Below are 17,913 nucleotides of genomic sequence, written 5' to 3'. Positions count from 1 at the left end.
TTTGAATTTTTTTTCTTGAATTTCTTGAAAGATGATGAAAAATGAAAGATGCTCTTTTTTTATCATGGCTTTCAAGTAGTCCAATCATTCTTAAATTATCTCTTCTGGATCTATTTTCCAGTATAGTTGTTTTTCAAATAACATATTACACATTTTATTCTATTTTGTCATTCTTTTGATTTTTTTATTGGATAGTGAAGTCTCATATAGTCATTAGCTTCTACTTGCCCATTTCTAAATTTTTTTTTTCTGAGGCAATTGAGATTAAGTGACTTGGCCCTGGGTCACATAGCTAGGAAGTGTTAAGTGTCTGAGGTCAGATTTGAACTCAGGTCCTCTTGACTTGAGAGTTGACTTCTATTCTCTATACCATCCACCTGTCCCCTTCTCCCCCCCCCCCCCCACTTCTAATTTTTAAAGAAGTATTTTCTTCATTGAGCTTTTGTGTCTCTTTTTCCATTTGGCCAATTCTTTTTTTAAGAATTTTTTTAAGCGTATATCTTTTTTTCATTTCCTGTGCTTTCCTTTCTCAAGATGTTGGCTCTTTTACCAAGATATTGGTAATTCTCTTGCATCACTTTCATTTATTTCCCTATTTTTTCTTCTATATCTGTTATTTAATTTAGGAAGGAAAAAAAAGAGCTCTTCCAGGAATTCTTTTTGGGCCTAATAACAATTCTTTTCTTTTCTTTTTTTTTTTTTTTTTTTTTTTTTTTGAGGCTTCACATGTAGCCATTTTGATACTATTGTCCTCTTCTGAGTGGTTTTGATTTTCCCTGTCACCAAAGTAACTTTCTATGATTGGGCTTTTTTTGTTTTTTGTTTTGTGTTATTGTTGTTGTTACTGGGTTGTTGAGTTTACTTTTTGGGGGGGGGAAGAGGGGGTCGCTCATTTTTCCACTTTTTAAATTCAATCTACTTATTAGTATTTTCTCTACCTCTTTCTTAAGTTTAGGCAATCAAAAAAACAATCAAGTATTTGCTCATTTTCTAGGTGTATGTAAGTGCTCACATTAAAGACTTAATGATCTTCTCTCACATTTCAAGTTTGCTGCCTGTTCTAATCTTATTTTGATTGGCATGGGAGCTTTGACTGTCTCTAGTTCTTACCTGGACCTGTTTGTCCTTAGGCAACATGGTGATCTTTGCTTCTAATGGTTCTCCATTTTAATGCTGAGTTTAGGACATCCAATCAGCTTACTCCTGCATAGTTTATTAATGCCTATCTGCCTAAGTGTCTTTAACAGTAGAATGGAGATAATAATAGCCCCTATCTCCCAGGTTAAGGATAAAATGAGATAAAGTTTGTACTGTGTTATTTAAACTTTAGCACATTAGATAACTGTTTGATATAATTATTATTTTTATTACTTCACAATAGCTCAGAACTCCTGAGCTCAAGTAATCTCCCAACTTCAGTCTTATTAGTAATAGGGATTACAAATGTTTGCAACTATGTTTGGCATGACATTTTCCAGTTTATCTTCATTTCAATTCTCAGTTCACAAAGATTCAGGCCACATGCTTTAAGGATACAATAAAACCTTTTTTTTTCAAAGTGACTGGTCACAAAAGGAGACAAAAACAATGTGGTGTTGTTCAGTGAGTGAAAACCTCATTTCCTAATTTTACGTTTGATTTTTCTATATTTTAATCTCATTATCTTTATATCTTGGGCTAAAAGTTCAAATGATTGCTTGATTTTAAAGGATATTGTTCCTTGACTGAGGACTCAAAACAAGCAAAGCACATGAAAAGTACATGATCCATTTGTGAATAGATGTCAATGAAGCACTTAGATAATATTTTCAATTAATGGGAAACAGATGGCCCTTTTTTTTTTTTTTTTGCATTAGTCACTGATCAACAGATGACAGTGTTCTGTCCAATCAATAGAAGAGTATTTTGTATAATATTCTCTCATTTCTTTGGCAAGAAGAAATTGTGGGGAAGAACCAAATAGTCTTGATGACTATTCCCAAACTGGAGGTGGGATAGGAGGGGATGAAGGAAAAATCTTCAGCCCCAAACTCAGTTTATACAGCTGAATTACATTTAAAGTTTGAAGTGGACAGTTATGAGGGAAGTGAAAAATGTTGAATCAAATTGGGAATTGATGATTTTTAGGGCCCTGTAAACATTTGTCTCTAAATTTGCATATATCATTTCTTTTGAGCTACGGCAATTCTGCTTTGCTTATAAACCATAGCACTTTTTTTTCCCTTTAATGCAGACACATCATGCTGGGTGGTCCTGTGTCAGTGTATCCCCTTTTTCACACTTGTCCCAGAGTTCTTCAGAGAAATTTTGAGAGTACTCGTATCACTTCTTCTGATATCCAAATAAGCTCTTGTGTTGTGTGAGTTCTCCATAAAAAAGGATTTTAGGCAAACATACATTTAGTATTCAAACAATGTGACCAGCCCATCAGAGTTACAATCTCTACAGTAGAATTTGAATGCTTGGCAATTCAGCTCGAGAAATAACCTCAGTGTCTGGTATTTTATCCTGCTAGGTGATCTTTCTAAGACAATTCAGAGGGAAGTCATTTAGTTTTCTGATAATGACACTGTTATACTGACCAGGTTTGAGAGGGATACAAACATGAGGCTAGTCCAGTGGCTCTGTAGATCTTCAGTTTGGTGGGCAGTCTAATTCCTCTTCTCTTCTATACTTTCCTTTGGAGCACTGTACAAACAAACAAAAAGCAAATAAATCCCCTAAAAAAAGACCTTAAAAGCCTAGCAAAGCATTGTGATGGACCAGGCATATTCCTTCTTCTGTGAAATGTGTGATTACTCTAGCAGGACAGCTCATGTAGTTTGAGTCTTGCTAATATCATGTGCATTATACTGAGTCATGGCCCTCCTCTCCTCCTCTTTTTCTTCTGAACCAACAAAGACTCTCAATCCAACACAAGCACTCCATAGCAAAGAGACATTAAAACCATCATTCTAAGCAAGCAAGTGAAATCAATTGTGACTATGATGCTGGTGGGACTATCTCAGACATATGAGGAGAGTACCAAACCACTTAACCATGATTGGGAGAATATGATAGTAAAAGTTGATGCCATGTTATGGGACCAAGCAATGCAAGTTCCTGAAAGGGACTAATCATTGATTTATATGTCCGAAAAGAAAGGGAGGGATACAGCACAAATAAAGTCTTGGTTAAGTCCAGGACCTAGAAATACCCCATTCAGTAATACAAAGAAATAAGTTTACTTTAAATTGACTTTTTTTGTTTCTAGGCAACGTCCAGCACTTGGAGAATGTCTTGCTGCACTGGCAGCTGCTATGCCAGTAGCGTTCTTGGAACCCTCTCTCAACTGCTACAACTCGCTCTCAGTCTTCAACACCAAAACCTCCAGGGAAAGATCCAGTAAGTGTCCCATCACAGAGACCAGAGAGTCTGCACACTCATTAGCCATAAGCAAGTATGTTATATAGAATTCTACTTATAATGGAGATTGAGGACTAAGGACTGTTTTATCATTTTCTCTTGTTTCCACTTCATTAGAAAATCTAAGGGGTGATATGTTTAATAAAAATAAAAATGGAGATATGTCAGAAGAGTTAAGTTCTAGTACTTTCTCTGCTATTGACTAGTCCTGTAACCTTGGTTGGACATATCATTTATCTGCTGTGAAGATGTCTTTTTGTTCATGTATGAAAAATAGACTGACTCTAAAATTCTGTTTCTATCCTTTAAGCCTCTGTTTCCATTCCTGCTTTGAACATAAAAATATTTTGAAGCCTCTTTCCTGAGAATCACTAGTAACTTATTAGCACTTCAAATGTCATATGTTCTTCACATGCATAAAGGACCATTATGGAGAACATATTAAGTGGTTATTCTTTATGTTCATGGAACTTTCTTTTAAAAATACAGCCTGTGGGATATGATTATACATGAAGAGAATTTAATAAAAGTAAGGATTATAAGCTAGTGGATTCAGCATCTAAGGCAATTTAAAGGAAGCTTCCTAGAAATATTTTTTGTATTGTTTGTTTTTCAAAGGAATGATTTTCTTCTTAATTTCTGGGATGATAAAAGTGTAAGAGGCATCTAGGTATAATGTATGGAAAGTTACTGGCTTTGGAAAAAGAAAAACCTACACTCAAATCCTATTTATGATACATATTAGAAAGATGATTTGAGGTGAATCATTCAATAACTGGTGCCCCCAGGCAACCGCTCTGTCCTGAGCAAGTTTCCTGATTTGGGAGTTCCCTCTACCAGTTAAATTACAGATTCAGTCCTCCAAAACAGTATTCACCATCTTGAAGGCAGAGTAATGGAGTTGATAACTTCTCAAGTAAAGACTTGAAAAACTGTGCTAATTTGGTGATGTCTGAAACAAATGTTAATTTCTTTTTACTAGTCATTAACTTAAACAAAGTTTGGGGTTATTTCTTTCTCTTTATTAAAAGAATCACATAATCAAAGCATAAGTCCAAAATTAAACATAAATATTCTAAAGAAAGGTTTAGTCTGGCTCAGGGCATCTTGTCTATCTGCTTTTATCAGTGATAGGAAAAAGACATTGTGTATGGATGGACAAGCACCGTGGAAAATTATCCTGGTACCATGTATCAGCACTACTCTTATGCAAAAGTCCCAAAATGCTAGGCCATGACAACTTTGTATTTTATTCTAGTTATTCCAGATAATAAAAGGTTATATTCAGAAGAAAGGATCACTAAGATATTTTAAATATACGATAAAGAGTTGAATTCCTTGTGTTAGAATGAAGAGGAGAAAAGTTTGAGTAATTATAGATGAGAAAGTATTAACAATTGCATTCCAACTCTTCAGTTTAGAAGAACTACCTTCCTTTCCTTCTCCTTTGGATAGCAGCATGAAAAAATTTCCAAGTATACTTTTCCCAGACCATCCATGCAGCTAACCCAAAGCAGCACAAGACAAACAAGATCTACATGGGACATATTCTAGAAAATCAGTAGAGGAGAGATGCTGGCATTAAAAGGGATTTCTTATAGGTGAGATTTTAGCTGAAACATGAAGTAAGTCAGGGAAGTCAAGAGACAGATGAGGAGGAAGAACATTCCAAAGATAGGAGATGACCACTAAAAATGCATAGATGAGGGAGCATGCTATGTGAGAAGCAGCACTGGAATGCAAAATATTTGGAAGCAAAGAGTTTAAGGTATAAAAAAACTGGAAAGATAGAAGGGGAGTAGAAAATTAAGGGCTTTAAAAGTCAAACACAGCACTTTAAAATTGATCCTAAAGATAAGGAACTGAGTTTATTGAATTAGGGAGAGGAAGAGAGGACTGGAGAGTATGGGGAGAGATAAAATGATTAGATATGTGTCATCGAAAGATCCCTTTCACATTTAGATATAGGAAGATTTGAGACAGGAAGAACAAACAGGTTATTGCAATAATTTGAGTAATGAATTAATGAAGACCTGCCCCAAGGTAGTAGTAATGTCAGAGGAGAGAAAGGGGAATATAAAAGAGAGATTACAAAAGTAAAATTGACAAGACTATAATGCCGGAGAAACTGAGCAAGATAGAGATTAGAGAGTATTTAATGATTTATTAAATGGAGAGATTTACTGGGACCAAATGGATCCATGTTTGGTCCCAGGGCTGAATGAGACTATCTTCTCAAAGAATCTAGCAGTGAATGTCAGATACAAGAATCTTTTATAGGTTTACAAATCCAATGACATAATGAGGGAGGTACCTGGATGGGGATGACCTAATGGGGAGAGGAACCTAGGATGAGGATGACATAATGGAGGCAGGCACCTAGGATGACATAATGGAGGGAGGTACTGGAGCGGCTCCTGATATGCTAATGATGTCTAAAATGAATAAAGACCTTTATCCCATTAAACATTAAGAGGGAATAAGTATAGCCTAAGGTCTAAGACATAAGACCTTTATCCTATCAAACATTTAGAGGGAAGGGTTATAACCTGAGGCAGAGTAACTGAATAGGACAATTAGGGAAACTGGGTCAGGACATCAAAAGAGAACTGTGGTACAATAATGGCAACAAAATGGACATGGGGCATAGAGGTTGCAGGGGATTGGTGGAGGATGAGAGAATGAAGAGTCTAGGATGACATGTTGTAAGCCTGAGTGACTGGTATCACTGGTATCCTTGTTGAGGATGGTGGTGTAATGCCAGAGAAACTGAGGCAAGATAGAGATTAGAGAGTATTTAATATTTTATTTGAAAGGGAGCGATTTACTGGGACCAAATGGATCCATGGTTTGGTCCCAGGGTTGAATGAGACTATCATCTCTAAGAATCCAGCAAACAATCTGAGTTCTCAATGACATATATACACATGGCCCAGATACAGAGGGTAGACCGAGGCAGGGGCAGAGTCATGGTGCTGAGAGTGGGAACACGGGACTAACAATTTGGTTCTGAGAGGGTGAGGGGAGGCACCTGGGATGCGGATGACATAATGGGGGGAGGTACTGGAGATGGAAAGAGGCTCCTGATATTCTAATGATGTCTAAGATATAAGACCTTTATCCTATCAAACATTCTAATGATTAAGAGGGAATGGTTATAGCCTGAGGCAGAGTAACTGAGGTAGGACAATTAGGGAAACTGGGTCAGAACATTAAAGGGAACTGTGGCACAACAGTGGTATCTTTAGCAAGAATAGGGAGCTTAGGAAGAAAAGTTGGTTTAGTGACTTCATTTTGGGACTTGTTAAATTTCAGATATCTGTGAGATCTCCATTTTGAGATGTCTGTAGACAGCTAGAGATGCAAGCCTAAAGGTCAGAAAAGACATTAAAACTGGACAAGTAGATCTGAGAGTCATCTCTTTGGAGATGATAATTGAATCCAACTGAGCTGATGAGATCAATATGCTAAAGATGTATAGAAAAAAGATGAGACCTTTGATAGAGCACTGAAGCACATTCATCTTTAGTAGCCGGTGTAAGATGGGGTAAGGAGAGGGTGTGACCTCAGTGAAGATCCTGAAAAATAGAAGGAGAACAATAATAGAATAGGATTTAAGAAATCTACAGACTAGAGAGTATCCAGGGGGAAAAGGCAGTAGAGAGGATCAAAAACTGCAGAAGTTAAGGAGGAAAATTAAGAAAAAGCCTTTTGGGCTATAAAGAGGAACAGAACCGGGATGGCAGAGATAAGTTGGGATTCATTTGAGCTCTCCCAAATTCCCCTCCAAACAACTTCAAATGATACTTCAAAACAAATTCTAGAATTACTGAACCCACAAGAATATGAGGGCAAGTGTGGGTGAGGGAATTAAAACAATGTCCCAGCTCAAAACTTAGAAAGTCAGTAGGACAAGGAGAAAATACTGCAAGTAGCCAGAAAAAACCAATTCAAATATTGTAGAGTCAGTTAGGATAATACAAGATTTAGTCACTTCTACATGAAAGGGTCAGAGGACGTGGACTATGATATTCTGGAAGACAAATCAGTTAGGATTACAATCAAAAATCACCCATCTAGCAAAACTAAGTATAATATTTTCTTTGGGGGTGGAGAAGGATAAATTGGAGAAGAGGGGAATAGATATTCAGTGAATCAAAGAAGTTTCTAGCATTCCTGAAGAAAAGAACAGAGGTGAATAGAAAATTTGAATTTCAAATACAAGGCTCAAAAAAAATATAAAAAGGTAAACAGAAAAGAGAAATTATAAGGAATTCAGTAAGGTTAAACTATTTTCATTCTCACATGGGAAGATAATACTTATTTTTTCCAAGAACTTTATCATTATTAGGACATGTAGAAGGAGCATACATAGACACAGGGTATGGATATGAGTTGAATATGATAAAATGATATGCAAAAAATGAAATTAAAAAATGAGAAAGAGTAATCCATTAGATTAGCAATGGAGTTAAATGAATTATCTCACATAACAGAAGACACACAAAAGAGCTTTTATGGTGGAGGAGAAGGTTGGAAGTTAGATAGGAGCATTTTAACTTTACTGTCAGAATTGGTTCAAAGAGGGGAAAACATACATAATCAGTTGGGTATGGAAATTTATTTTACCATACAGAAAAGTTGAAAGGAAAAGGGGAAGAGGAGACACTGATAGAAGGGGGTGCAGATTGGGAAAGGTGATAGTCAAAAGCAAAACACTTTTTATGATGAAAATGGTGAGAGAGGAGGGTAAAGGAGGGAAAATAGGATGGAGAGAAATATATAGTAATCAAAACTATGAAAAGATATTTTATAGCAAATATCTCTGATAAAGTTTTTACTTCTCAAATATATATATATACTGAGTAAGATTTATTTAAAAAATTAATAATAATAAGAGCCATTTCCCATGGTCATAGAGTATGAACAGGCAGTTTTCAAACAAAAGTAATTGAACCGAATGATAACCATGTGAAAAAAAAAAAAAACCACTCTAAATTACTATTGGTTAAAGAAACAAAAATTAAAGCAACTCTGAGGTACCTCTCCACTTTAAAGAAAATGACTACTAGTAGCCTGTGAACTGATTCAGCCATTCTGAAGAGCAATTAGGAACTATGCCCAAAGGGCTATAAAACTATGCCTACCCTTTGACCCAATAATACCATTATTGGTTTGTATCATGAAGAAATTTTTAAAAAGAAAAAGAAAAGAAAGGGCCTATATACAAAAATATTTATAGCAAAATAAATTGGTTTTTGTGGTGGCAAAATATTAAAAATTGAGGGGATATCCACCAATTGGGAAATTACTAAGCTGTAATATATGATTGTGATGGTGGGTGTAACAAGACTACTGGCTCAAATAAATCAAATAAATTAAGGAAATTTTTCAAGGCAAAAGCAGAAAGGAATTTTATTATGATCTCGTGAGAAAGGGTGTCTCCTCCTCACAAGCAGCTGGCAAGAGGAGGCAAGGCCCACTTAAGAGACAAGAATTATATAAGGACCTGTGTTAACACTCCCTATAGGCTGGATCTTTGCCCTGATTAGCCAGAACAAATGACCTCATATAATGGGCTGAGGCTTGAGTTGATGCACTGAGGTCCCAAGCACATGAGACTAAATAGTAATTGGACCATACTCTATTAATACGTAAGCTTGGAGAAAGAATGGCCCCCACCCACTCTTTGTGCAAGTTCTGATGTGTTGTATAGGAAATGACGATTTTGGTGGGTGGAGGCAGGGGAGTGGAAAAGGAAGGGGAGGAGAGACCTTTGGGACGGCCATTGCCAGGGCTGCCTCCACAGTTGGCTCCACTGTTGGCTCGGCGGCGTCGCTCTCTCTTAGCTCGCTTCCTGTCGCAACTGCCTATATTTGCTATCGCAATCTTTATTCACCTCTTCACTTCAGTGGATAGAGCACTAGTCTTGAAGTCAAGAGGACCTGAGTTCAAATCCAGCCTCAGACACTTAACAACCTCACATTCTAAGTCATAATGAGGAAAAAACTTTCAACCCAACCATATCTTTAGGATGAGTAAATTACCTTATAGAGGAGTTTCAGTGCCAAGGTAGCCCCAACTTAGTCTCACAAAGAAAAGGTCCCACTCCTTGTAAACCATTTAATTTCTGGAGAAAGAAACCTGGCTCTGGGGCACAGCTGACATTCACTCAATTTTTAGAATACTGTCCATCTTGATGTGGCTCTCTTGAACACTGAGATGATTCAAACCAGTTCCACTTGTGCAGTGACGAAGAGAGCCATCTACACCCAGAGAGAGAACTGTGGGAACAGAATGTGGATCACAAGATAGCATTCTCACTCTCTGTTGTTATTTGCTTGCATTTTTGTTTTCTTTCTCAGTTTTTCTTTTTCTTCCTTCTTGAATTGATTTTTCTTGTGCAACAAGATAGCTGTATAAACATGTATACATATATTGGATCTAACATATATTTCAACATATTTAACATGTATCAGACTACCTGCCAGCTAGGGGAGGGGGGAGAGAAAGGTGGTGAAAATATTCAACAAAAGGTTATACAAAGGTTAGTGTTGGAAAAATTACCCATGCATATGCTTTGTAAATAAAAAGCTTTAATAATAATAATAACAAAATGCTTGGATGGAAAAAAAAAAAAAAGAACACTGTCCATCTTATGAGACAGCTTTCACAATTCACTTCATTCAATGTAATACTATTGAAGAGGGGACCTTGAAACTGTAAAAATTCTTAAAGGAGAAAATCTCCTTCAACTCTGCCTCAGTGAAGGACCCCACCCCGAGGGACAAACAGTTTCATCTTTGTTATCTGGGTGAGGTCGGCTCAGTCCCAAAACTCATTGAATTCAATTCAAATTCTAACCCTAGTTGAAACCCAGCGAAGAGCCAACCTGGGACTCTACCCACGAGCCCCCTTCAGCTTGTAGCCAAAGCCCCCTATTATAAAAGAGCCAAATTAAAACCCTCTCTTTGAATATAGGATAGTTTATCTCTCAGACTTGTGGAGGAGAAAGAAATTTATGACCAAAGATGAACTAGAGACCATTACTGATCACAAAATAGAAAATTTTGATTACATCAAATTAAAAAGCCTTTGTACAAACAAAACTAATGCAAACAAGATTAGAAGGGAAGCAACAAACTGGGAAAACATCTTCACAGTTAAAGGTTCTGATAAAGGTCTCATTTCCAAAATATATAGAGAACTGACTCAAATTTATGTTCCTCTAATTTATTTATAATCTCGTTCTTTATGCCTAGGTCATGGACCCATTTCGATCTTATCTTGGTATATAGTGTTAAATGTGGGTCTGTGCCTAAGTTCTGCCATACTAATTTCCAGTTATCCCAGCAGTTTTTATCAAATAATGAATTCTCATCCCAAAAGTTAGGATCTTTGGGTTTGTCAAACACTAGATTGCTATAGTTGACTATTCTGTCTTGTGAACCTAACCTTTTCCACTGATCCACTAATCTATTTCTTAGCCAATACCAAATGGTTTTGGTGACTGCTGCTTTATAATATAATTTGAGATCAGGTACAGCTAGGCCACCTTCATTTGATTTTTTTTTTTCATTAATTCCCTTGAGATTCTCGACTTTTTATTGTTCCATATGAATTTTGTTATTATTTTTTCTAGATCATTAAAATATTTTCTTGGAAGTCTGATTGGTATAGCACTAAATAAATAGATTAGTTTAGGGAGTATTGTCATCTTTATTATATTCGCTCGGCCTATCCAAGAGCACTTAATATTTTTCCAATTATTTAAGACTGACTTTATTTGTGTGGAAACTTTTTTGTAATTTTGCTCATACAATTCCTGACTTTCCTTTGGTAGATAGATTCCCAAATATTTTATGCTATCAATAGTTATTCTGAATGGAATTTCTCTTTGTATCTCTTCTTGTTGGGTTTTGTTGGTGATATATAAAAATGCTGAGAATTTATGGGGATTTATTTTATATCCAGCTACTTTGCTAAAATTATGAATTATTTCTAATAGCTTTTTAGTAGAATCTCTGGGGTTCTCTAGGTATACCATCATATCATCTGCAAAGAGTGATAGTTTGGTTTCCTCATTGCCTACTCTAATTCCTTTAATATCTTTCTTGACTCTTACTGCAGAAGCTAGTGTTTCTAATACGATATTAAATAATAATGGTGATAGTGGGCAACCTTGCTTCACTCCAGATCTTACTGGAAAAGGTTCCAGTTTTTCCCCATTGCATATGATGCTTACTGAAGGTTTTAAATATATGCTCCTGGCTATTTTAAGGAAAAGTCCATTTATTCCTATGCTCTCAAGTGTTTTTATTAGGAATGGATGTTGGATTTTATCAAATGCTTTTTCTGCATCTATTGAGATGATCATATGGTTTTTGTTTGTTTGGTTATTGATATAGTCAATTATGCTAATAGTTTTCCTAATATTGAACCAGCCCTGCATTCCTGGTATAAATCCTACTTGGTCATAGTGTATTATCCTGGGGATGATTTTCTGTAATCTTTTTGCTAATATTTTATTTAAGATTTTAGCATCAATATTCATTAGGGAGATTGGTCTATAATTTTCTTTCTCTGTTTTCAGCCTACCTTGTTTAGGTATCAGTACCATGTCTGTGTTGTAAAAGGAGTTTGGTAGGACTCCTTCAATCCCTATTTTTTCAAATAGTTTATTTAGCATTGGAGTTAATTGTTCTTTAAATGTTTGATAGAATTCACATGTAAATCCATCTGGTCCTGGGGATTTTTTCTTAGGGAGTTGATTGATAGTTTGTTCTATTTCTTTTTCTGAGATGGGACTGTTTAGGATATTTACCTCTTCCTCTGTTAGTTTAGGCAAGCTATATTTTTGGAGGTATTCTTCTATTTCATTTAAGTTGTCGAATTTATTGGCATAAAGTTGGGCAAAGTAACTCCTAATTATTGCTCTAATTTCCTCTTCGTTAGTGGCAAGTTCTCCCTTTTCATTTTTAAGACTAACAATTTGATTTTCCTCTTTCCTTTTTTTAATCAGATTTACTAAGGGTTTGTCTATTTTGTTGGTTTTTTCATAGAACCAACTCTTAGTTTTATTAATTAATTCAATAGTTTTTTTACTTTCAATTTTATTGATCTCTCCTTTTATTTTTAGAATTTTAAGTTTAGTGTTTGACTGGGGGTTTTTAATTTGTTCCTTTTCTAGCATTTTTAGTTGCACGCCCAATTCATTGACCTTCTCTTTCTCTATTTTATACAAATAGGGCTCTAGAGATATGAAATTTCCCCTTATTACTGCTTTGGCTGCATCCCATACATTTTGGTATGATGTCTCATTATTATCGTTTTCTTGGGTGAAGTTATTAATTATGTCTATGATTTGCTGTTTCACCCAATCATTCTTTAGTATGAGATTATTTAGTTTCCAATTATTTTTTGGTCTACTTTCCCCTGGCTTTTTGTTGAATGTAATTTTCATTGCATCGTGGTCTGAAAAGGATGCATTTACTATTTCTGCCTTACTGCATTTGAGTTTGAGGTTTTTATGTCCTAATATATGGTCAATTTTTGTATAGGTTCCATGAACTGCTGAAAAGAAAGTGTACTCCTTTCTGTCTCCATTACATTTTCTCCAGAGATCTATCATATCTAACTTTTCTAGTATTCTATTTACCTCTTAGACTTCTTTCTTATTTATTTTGTGGTTTGATTTATCTAATTCTGAGAGTGCAAGGTTGAGATCTCCCACTATTATAGTTTTGCTGTCTATTTCTTCTTGCAGCTCTCTTAATTTCTCTTTTAAGAATTTAGATGCTACACCACTTGGTGCATATATATTTAATATAGATACTGCTTCATTATTCATTCTACCCTTTAGCAAGATATAATGCCCTTCCTTATCTCTTTTAATTAGATCAATTTTTGCTTTAGCTTGATCTGAGATCAGGATGGCTACCCCTGCTTTTTTGACTTCACTTGAAGCATAGTAGATTTTGCTCCAACCTTTTATCTTTAACCTGTATGTATCTCCCCGCTTCAGGTGTGTTTCCTGTAAACAACATATTGTAGGATTCTGGCTTTTAATCCATTCTGCTAACCGCTTCCTCTTTATGGGGGAGTTTACCCTGTTCACATTTATGGTTAAAATGACCAATTCTGTATTACTTGCCATCTTGTTAACCCCGGTTTATGTTTTTCTCCCTTCTTTCCCCCTTGCCCCCCCTTCCCAGTATTAAGCTTGTGAGCACCACTTGCTTCTCACAGCCCTCCCTTTTTAGTATCCCTCCCCCCACCTTAGAGTTCCTCACCCTATCTTACCCCTTTCCCTCCCAGTTTCCGTATTTCCTTCCACTTAGCTTATTCCTTCCCTTTTCACTTTTCCCTTCTCACTTTTCAATGAGGTGGGAGAAGTTTCACCTAGATTGAGTATGTCTAAAATTTTTCTCTTAAAGCCAATTCTAAAGGCAGTAAGATACCCACTATATTCATCCCCCTCCATTCTTTCTCTCAGATATAATAGGTTTCCTTTGCCTCTTCATGAGATGTAGTACCCCCACTTTACCCTTTTTCTGGTGCAATGTCCTTTCCACATCTAGTCTCTAGAACAAGGTATACATGTATTCTTTATACATCTTTATAGCTGAAATATAGTTCCCAAGATTAATCTTTACCTTTTTAGATTTCTCTTGAGTTCTATATTTGTAGATCAAACTTTTTGTTAAGTTCTGGCTTTTTCATCAAAAATAGGTGAAATTCGCTTACTTCGTTGAATGTCCATCTTCTTCCCTGGAAAAAGATGCTCATTCTAGCTGGGTAAGTTATTTTTGGTTGTATACCAAGTTCCTTAGCCTTTTGGAATATCATATTCCAGGCCCTTCGATCCTTTAATGTGGATGCTGCCAGATCCTGGGTGATCCTTATTGTGGCTCCTCGATACTTGAATTGGGTTTTTCTAGCCGCTTGCAGTATTTTTTCCTTTGTCTGAGGGTTCTGGCATTTGGCCACTATATTCCTTGGTGTTTTGATTTTAGGATCCCTTTCAGTAGGTGATCGATGAATTCTTTCAATGTCTATTTTACCCTCTGTTTCTATGACTTCTGGGCAGTTCTCTTTGATAATTTCCTGGAAAATAGTGTCCAGGCTCTTTTTTTTCATCATGCTTTTCTGGGAGGCCGATGATTCTCAGATTGTCTCTCCTGGATCTGTTTTCCAGGTCTGTTGTCTTCCCAAGAAGGTATTTCACAGTCTTTCCCATTGTTTGATTTTTTTGGATTTGCTTGACTGATTCTTCTTGTCTCCTCGAGTCATTCAGTTCCAATTGTTCAATTCTGATTTTCAATGAAGTATTTTCTTCACTCACTTTTTAAATATCTTTTTCTAATTGTCCAATTGAGTTTTTTTGTTCTGTGGAATTTTTTTCCATTTCACCAATTTTGTTTTTTAGAGAGCTATTTTCTGTTTCCAGTTCACTAATCCTATTTTTCAAGGATTTTATTTTTTTATCCACTCTCTCTTTAACTGACTTCTCCAGACTCTCTTGCCAAGCCTCCCTCTCCTTTTCCCAAGCTTCCCTCTCCTTTTGCCAAGCCTTCCTCTCCTTTTCCCATTTTTCTTCTAGCTCTCTTGTGAGAGCCTTTTTAATTTCCTCCATGAGATTCATCTGTGCTGAGGAACAGATGATCTTCTCCTTTGGGGATTCACCTGGGGACAGTCTTGTTGTTAGTCTCCTCAGGATTTAGAGTCTGCTCTCTATCTGTGTAGAAGCTGTCAAGGGTTCAAGTCCTCTTCAGTTTCTTGCTCATTCTGTCTAATAATCAAAGACAAACTAGCAAAGAAAAAAAAGAAAAAAAAAAACCTAAATGGAGTCTGCCTAAATGGAGGGGCTAGGTGGTGTTACCGAGCTTCCTCTACAGACTTTGGGGGCAGCAGCGAGGCACTAGCAGGACTGTGCTGCGCCTGCGCTCTAAGATTCCGAGAGCGTGCTGAGACACTGGGGGGAGGGGGGGGGAAGGGGGGCCAGGTCCCGAGAGACTCCAGCTGTTTGGGGTTGTATTTTTCACTCCCGGTGTTTTTAGCTTCTCTGCTGGGCTGCTGACTTGCTGCCGGAGCAAAGTATCTAATCCTGTAGCAAAGCTCTCCCCGCAGAGACTGCTGCGATCACACCCCACCCCCTCTCCAGTCTGCTCCCGTGCTCTCACTGCCGCTGCCCTCAGCCTGCGCCCAATCTAAAACCATCGCCACCCTCGAGCAAAAACAGACCTTTCCTGGCGAATCTCAAGAATGGCTTCTCTTGGTAACTATTTGTGGGTTTTTTCAGTCAAGCATTAATTCAGAGGCTTGTAATGAAATGGATAGTGAGAGAAAACGCGGAGCTTACACAGCTGTGTGCCTCCTCTCCACCATCTTGGCCGGAAGATTGAAGACAATTTTCAAAGATATACGATGAAAAATCCTATCTATCTCCAGAGAAAAGACTTGAGTCTGAATGCAGATCAAAGCATACTTTTTTTTTTACTTTAAAAATTTTTCTTGTTTTGTTTGTTTTTTGGTCTGTGTTTTCTTTAACAACAAGACATATGGAAAAACATTTTCAGGCCTCTGTTTGTCTGAGGTGACACTCATCACGTGATTTAAGGCTACTTAAGAAATGAGGCAAAAGATAGCCTAGCCTAGTACGCCTGCTTAAAAAAAAAAAAAATTCAAATTAGGAGGGGAAGACCTCAGGGTTTCTGGCTGCAACAGAAACAATTTCTATTTACATTCATCAAAACCAAAATAATGACTAAGTGAAGTTTTGTCTGGGACCTATTATTACCCAATCAGGGAAAGCCAGAGTAATTTCCTTAGTCTTGGTTTAGTAGCTCTATTTGAATCCCTAAGGGCATTATCAAAACTTGGTTTTCCAGAGCATTTTTTCAAGAAATCATAAATGAAACTACATGCAAAAAAAGAGTTGATTTCATCAGTGTGGGATTTTTGTTGTTGTTTAGTTGGGTTTTTTTGTTTTTTGTTTTAGTGATAGAATAAATAAGTATGAAAAAGAAAAAACTTCAAAGTAATGCATTAAGTGAATATTTTATTAGAATTAGAGATGTGTGAAAGTATCAATGAAGTGTCAGTAGACAAGGAGCATTTAAAGATGGGTAAGAGAGTAGGGATGATAGAAGAGGCAATATGCTAGAGAAAACAGGATGAGATGGGATCTATTATGCATATGCACAGAGGTGTTTATCTTGACAAGAAAGTCAACTTCTTCATGGGAAATGAGGAAAGGAGATGATGTGTCCCCTTTAATCTTTGGGGGGTCCCTGATGTAAAAGGCCCTGATGTAAACCATGGAGGAAGGGTGGTCCTGAGTCTCAAACCCTCCCAGCCTCTGTGGGCCCACCCTTCTATCCATAAAGGCAACTCTCAGATAAGTAATTTCATTCAATTGGAAATCTCAGCCTGAGGCATAGCCAAGACCTTTATTGAGTTGGAAAATAGTCCCTCTTTCATCTGGAAATTGGCCCCTGGGTTGGAGCCAAAAGAAACCCCAATATATCTAGGGCTATATGCCCAGATATTTCCAAAGATTATCCTAACAGGATTTTGCCCACTAAGAAATCTGTCTTCTTAGTGTAAATAAATCCCCTTTTGCCATAAACTTTGGGTTTGTGAATTCTTTCGCAGATTTGCGACCAGAAGGGATCTCTTACCCTCATACCTCAACAGAGGAAGTAATAGCAGAAGGTAGCTGAGTGGTATGAAATGATAGTAGTTCTTAGCAAATGATCTCAATTTTTTTCAGTGCAATATGAGACAGGTTTGGGAGAGAGAGCTATGAGAATTATGAAAAGGCTTGGAAGAACTACTGTGGTAAATAGGATAAAGATCCAGTTGGGGAGGTGTGAAATAATTGTTTTGCCACAGAAAAGGCCAAATTAAGATTATTTAACATAAATTTGTAGAAGACCCAATCAGCAAAGTTTCATAATTTTCATCACCTTCATTCAACAGTGAATAACAAATAGGGCCAAAGGCAGCAGGTGTTGGAAATAATCAAGCCTAAATTAGCAATAGAAGGGGAAACAAAGGACTTGAGAAAAGAGAAAGGTATCAAGCTTAACTAGTTAGCCAAAGAGTCAAATGAAGAAAGGAAAAGAATGATAATCTGGGAAAAAATTGAGGGGATGAGGAATTGGAGTTTACAGTGAAGACCAAAAACAGGTTTTGAGATTGCAGGCCCAAGAGAATACACTTTTCTCAAGACATAAAGCTCTGTTTCCTTGCATTTCCTGCAAAGAGTCACTTGGAGAAATGTATATGCCTACAAAATGGACATAGTCACTTATAATTAACAAAATTTAGAAGCTCATATCTTCTCTTTTTAAATTTAATTTTATTTTTATTTTGAAAAAAATGTCTTTACAACATTATCCCTTGCACTCACTTCTGTTCCGATTTTTCCCCTCCCTCTCTCCATCCTCTCCCCTAGATGTCAAGCAGTCCTATACATGTTAAATATGTCACAGTATATCCTAG

The 17,913-nt window shown here is 36.7% G+C and overlaps 1 protein-coding gene across 1 annotated transcript in view; it reads left to right on the top strand.

Annotated features, from left to right (window-relative positions):
- Nucleotides 1–17,913, top strand: part of RYR3 (ryanodine receptor 3) — a 438,620-nt gene that overhangs the window by 303,399 nt on the left and 117,308 nt on the right. The window contains exon 53 of the mRNA XM_051973649.1: nt 3,254–3,384. Coding sequence (XP_051829609.1) covers nt 3,254–3,384 — 131 coding nt within the window. The remainder of the gene's footprint in view (nt 1–3,253; nt 3,385–17,913) is intronic.

The sequence above is a fragment of the Antechinus flavipes genome, chromosome 2, assembly GCF_016432865.1.
Source record: "Antechinus flavipes isolate AdamAnt ecotype Samford, QLD, Australia chromosome 2, AdamAnt_v2, whole genome shotgun sequence".
Lineage (NCBI taxonomy): Eukaryota > Metazoa > Chordata > Mammalia > Dasyuromorphia > Dasyuridae > Antechinus > Antechinus flavipes.
The sequence above is the reverse complement of the archived record's forward strand: the minus strand, read 5'-3'. Positions and strand labels throughout refer to the sequence as shown.